We start from the raw sequence: 5,000 nt of genomic DNA, 5'->3' as shown, positions 1-5,000 counted from the left end.
CAAACAATTGGTTGAGCTTTTAATGTAATGAATGTCTATAAATAAATAGATATAGTCCAATCAGGGTCTTCAGTAATCAATCATTACTGAGGGAATCCGTAGGAACGCCTGGGTGCGGCATACTGGGGTCGTGGTGGGCTGTACACGGGAGTCTCAACGGACTCGTGTGACTCGGGGGCGGAGTACACGGGTCTGGGGGCGGCGTATTCGCGAGACTCCACCGAGTCATAGCGAGCCTCGCCCTCGTAGGTCACGTCGGCAACGTAGCCGTTGTCGCCATCCACGTAGTAGGTCACCTTCTGCAGGCGGCCGTCGGGGAGCTGCACGTAGTACGATCCCTCAGTGTTGTCACCATCGCGGGACTCCTGCTGGCCGAAGTCGTTACCGGAATACTCGTCCTTCACAGCCCAGTTGAAGTCGTACTTGGCATCATCATACTCCACGGAGTCCTCGAAAGATCCCTAGAAAATACATTTCTCATTCAGATAACAAATAACGTAAATGCTACGTCCATACGGAAATTTGTATAACGTGATTGACAATTATTATCTGAAATTCCTCGAAGGAATGAAGCCTTTGAAAGTATACAAACAAGGTATATCATGGTTTCCTTGTGCCCAACACTCACCTGTGGGGCGTTATAGGAGTAGGTTGGTAGCTTATCTGCAGCAGCCACAGCCACCACACCGAGCAAGAAGAGGACCTGCAACCACATTATAATATAGTAAAACAAGCATCATTACATTCGGGAATAGTAACATGACTGTCTTGTATTACAAATCACTTGAACTAAATTACCACGCACCTTAGCGTTCATTCTGGAGATCTAGTTGACACAGAACTGACCAAGCAAGGGATTCGTACGTACTTATATTGTGAGCCAAGTGACGTCACTCTTCTACTATCTGTTACACCCGGAAAAAAACGGTGCGCTTGTCGCCCTTCAGATTTTTTGTTGTGTTCTGCCTACCCCCTCACCCTGTACCCTCCTTCCTCTTAATCTCCCCGCCACTTTCCTTCTCTCCCCACCCCCATCCCAGTCTCTCCCCCACCTAACTCACATCCACTATTACTTCAACACCTTGGTCATTACAGCTAAAAGTCCCTAGATCTTCGCCCTCCTGAATGCCACGGTCGAGGTGGTTTTCTTCGCAAGACTTCGTCATGATTTATAGCTTTTCTGCCTCACGGATTCTGGGATCGATTACTCCTGTTTACGCATAATAATCGTATATTTTTGCCTATTGAATTTAATTCTGGCTGCAATCTAAGTTATCAATCTTGCCATATTTCATACTTTATTTTAATTCCATCCACTATGCTCTATTTCTGTACAGCAATTCAGTTACTTTCTCTGAATAAGTGTATATGTGCGACTTTTATGTGTGTGTGCTTGTGGTTTTGTGGTCATATGTATCCATATACAATACATGTGTGTATATATGTGTAAATGTGTATATGTATGAATGTATGTATGTGTGTTTGCGTAGACAGATTGATCCAAATATAGATATAGATATACTGATATGTATTATATAGTATATGAATATGTATATATATGTATGAAAATATATATCTGTGTGTGTATATTATGCATGCGTGTTGACATACATATATGTGTGTGATTATATATATATATATATATATATATATATATATATATATATATATATATATACATATACATATATATACATATATATGTGTGTGTAAACACACATTTGCATTTTCTTTTCATGTAAATTATAGATTGGAATTTTGTTTTATGAAACATGCTAGCTATATATATGTGTGTATACAAATATATATACACACATATATGTTTAAATATAACTTTTATTAGTTTATACATATAAATAACCATTATACTTATGAAATCATTTAATCAGTCGCTCCAATCTTTTTAATTATTTCTAACTTCAAATTATTCTTATATCCCCCTCCCCTTCCCTCTCTATTTATCCATCTATTTGTCTCCTCCCCATCTCTTTCTCTTTCAAAATAGTTAAAATTCTTGTTACACACAAAAGCATATAATACAACTTCATAAGAATGTATACTGTATAGGAGTAATTTATCATCTATTTATCCATTAATGGGCATTTTCAGTATTCAGAATTATATAAAGAAAATATGTACTTGTGTGCGTGAGTATATATATGCTTGTGCGTGCGTGTTTGGATGTGCCAAACCAGGCGAAATTATGGATTTGTCGTAAATGAACTGAGCTACAGTAAGAAAAAATAAAATTCCCATTCCATGAAATTCAAGAGAGATGTTATTTCTTCTTTCTCGATTTCCTTGAGATTAACTTTATATACGTATAAAAAGTTCGGTTGGTGATAAAATAGAAATACATATAGTCAGTCTATTGAACTTTTAATGTAATTAGATCCATAAATAAATAGATACATTCTGATCAGCCGTCTTCGTCTATCCACTCTTACTGAGGGAATCCGTAGGAACGCCTGGGTGCGGCATACTGGGGTCGTGGTGGGCTGTACACGGGAGTCTCAACGGACTCGTGTGACTCGGGGGCGGAGTACACGGGTCTGGGAGCGGCGTATTCGCGAGACTCCACCGAGTCATAGCGAGCCTCGCCCTCGTAGGTCACGTCGGCAACGTAGCCGTTGTCGCCATCCACGTAGTAGGTCACCTTCTGCAGGCGGCCGTCGGGGAGCTGCACGTAGTACGATCCCTCAGTGTTGTCACCATCGCGGGACTCCTGCTGGCCGAAGTCGTTACCGGAATACTCGTCCTTCACAGCCCAGTTGAAGTCGTACTTGGCATCATCATACTCCACGGAGTCCTCGAAAGATCCCTAAAAGATACATTTCTCATTCAGATAATAACTGATATAATTGTATGTTGATACGGAAATTTGTATAGCAACTTGATTGATGATTATTCAATGAAACATCGGAGAAATGGTTGACAATTGATTGACAGCATGATTGACAATTATTCACTGAAATTTTTCGAAGGAATGAAGCCTTTGAAATTATACAAACAAGGTATATCATGGTTTCCTTGTGCCCAACACTCACCTGTGGGGCGTTATAGGAGTAGGTTGGTAGCTTATCTGCAGCAGCCACAGCCACCACACCGAGCAAGAAGAGGACCTGCAACCACATTATGTTTTAGTAAAACAAGCATCATGACAGTCGGGAATAGTAACATGACTGTCTTGCATTACAAATCACTTAAACTAAATTACCACGCACCTTAGTGTTCATTCTGGAGATCTAGTTGACACAGAACTGACCAAGCAAGGGATCCGTGCGTACTTATATTGTGAGCCAAGTGACGTCACTCTTCTACTATCTGTTACACCCGGAAAAAAAACGGTGCGCTTGTCGCCCTTCAGATTTTTTTTTTTTTTTTTTTTTTTTTTTTTTTTTTTTTTTTTTTTTTTTTTTTTTTTTTTTTTTTTGGTGTTTGTGTTCTGCCCACCCCCTCACCCTCTCTCCTCCTTCCTCCTAGTCTCCCCGCCGCTTTCCTTCTCTCCCCACCTCCATCCCTGTCTCTCCCCCACCTAACTCACGTCCACACTAACTTCAACACCTTGGGCATACCAGCTGGAAGTCCCAAGCTCTTCGCCCTCCTGAATGCCACGGTCGAGGTGGTTTTCATCGCAAGCTCTCGTATTGATTTATGGCTTCTCTGCCTCATAGATTGTGGGAACCATTATTCCTGTTTACGTAAGTTTTTCTCCTTCATAAATGTTTGGATACACTAAGTATATCACAGCCTCTTGAGATGCTCACATTCAACTCCGCCGGAATCTTAGACCGTTTTTATCAAGCTCATTATTTGTCATTCCAACCACTATTCCCTGTTTCTGTACAGCATTTCAATCTACTTCTTTAAATAAGTGTACATGTGCGCCTGTTTGTATGTGTGCGTGTGGCATTGCGCTTATATCCATCCACACACAAATATATATATTTTCATATTTATATATGTGTGTCTGTGTATGGATGTGTGTGTCTTTACACGTGTTTTTGTATTTTTGTATATATATAGATAGATATAGATATAAATACAGATATGTAGATATGTATTATATATTATACGTTTATGTATACGTAGACCAATATGTATATTTGTGTATATGTATATATATATATATATATATATATATATATATATGTATATATATTACATATATATACTAACAAATGCCTACATCTATATAGAAAAACACATTACAGTATATAAATGTTCTGAATATATACATCATACACTTTTTTCTTACTTATAACACAAACATACTTACACTAAAACACCCACACATATTTGTGAGTGTGTGTATGTGTATAAACATACATATATGTATATATATATATATATATATATATATATATATATATATATATATATATATACATATGTGTATGTGTCTGTATTGCCATCTCTCTTTCTCTACACACACTCAAAAAAAAAAAAAAAAAAAAAAAAAAAAAAATATATATATATACATATATATACTGTATATATATAAATGTATGTATGTATTTATGTATGTATATATGTGTCTGTATATGTATATCTATATAGCATATATCAGAATATACAAATACATCACTTTTATACTAAAAAAAAATCATATTATCAGTCTCTCCAATCGTGTTTTATTCTATCTTAAAATTTTGCTTATCCCTCCCCCTTCCTTTTTCTCTTTCTTCTCTCTCTCTCTCTCTTTTTTTTTTTTTTTTCTTACTCCCTTCTCTCTCTCTCTCTCTCTTTATTTTCTACCTCTCTCCCTCCTTCTCTTTCTCTCTTTCTTTTTTTCTTTCTCTTTTCTAAGTAACGATCTATCTTTCCACCTCTCTATCTCTTTCTATTTCAGATTACTTGAAATGTATTTTTTTTTTTTTTTTCCTTTTTATTACACACAAAGACATATATCACATTCATATTAGAAAAAGTACACCTACTATATGTGACTAATGTATTCGTTGATGATCATTTTCAGTGTTCAGATATATATATAAAGG

The 5,000-nt window shown here is 37.1% G+C and overlaps 2 protein-coding genes across 2 annotated transcripts; both read right to left on the bottom strand.

Moving 5' to 3' along the window:
- Positions 1–7: 7 nt before the first annotated feature.
- LOC122255578 (cuticle protein 7-like) lies at positions 8–715 on the bottom strand. The gene is made up of 2 exons (XM_086549284.1): positions 629–715; positions 8–461 (listed from the first exon to the last, which is right to left on the bottom strand). The coding sequence occupies exons 1-2, from the start codon at positions 713–715 to the stop codon at positions 84–86; spliced, it is 465 nt and encodes a 154-aa protein (XP_086405410.1). The 3' UTR covers positions 8–83.
- Positions 716–2,362: 1,647 nt separating this feature from the next.
- Positions 2,363–3,245, bottom strand: LOC147469238 (cuticle protein 7-like). Its single transcript, XM_086549282.1, has 2 exons — positions 3,048–3,245; positions 2,363–2,821 (listed from the first exon to the last, which is right to left on the bottom strand). The coding sequence occupies exons 1-2, from the start codon at positions 3,132–3,134 to the stop codon at positions 2,444–2,446; spliced, it is 465 nt and encodes a 154-aa protein (XP_086405408.1). The 5' UTR covers positions 3,135–3,245; the 3' UTR covers positions 2,363–2,443.
- Positions 3,246–5,000: the final 1,755 nt, after the last annotated feature.

Source organism: Penaeus japonicus, unplaced genomic scaffold, assembly GCF_977035675.1.
Source record: "Penaeus japonicus unplaced genomic scaffold, GWHDUDI00000001_assembly GWHDUDI00000022, whole genome shotgun sequence".
Taxonomy (NCBI): domain Eukaryota; kingdom Metazoa; phylum Arthropoda; class Malacostraca; order Decapoda; family Penaeidae; genus Penaeus; species Penaeus japonicus.
This window is presented reverse-complemented; position numbering and strand designations above follow the sequence as displayed.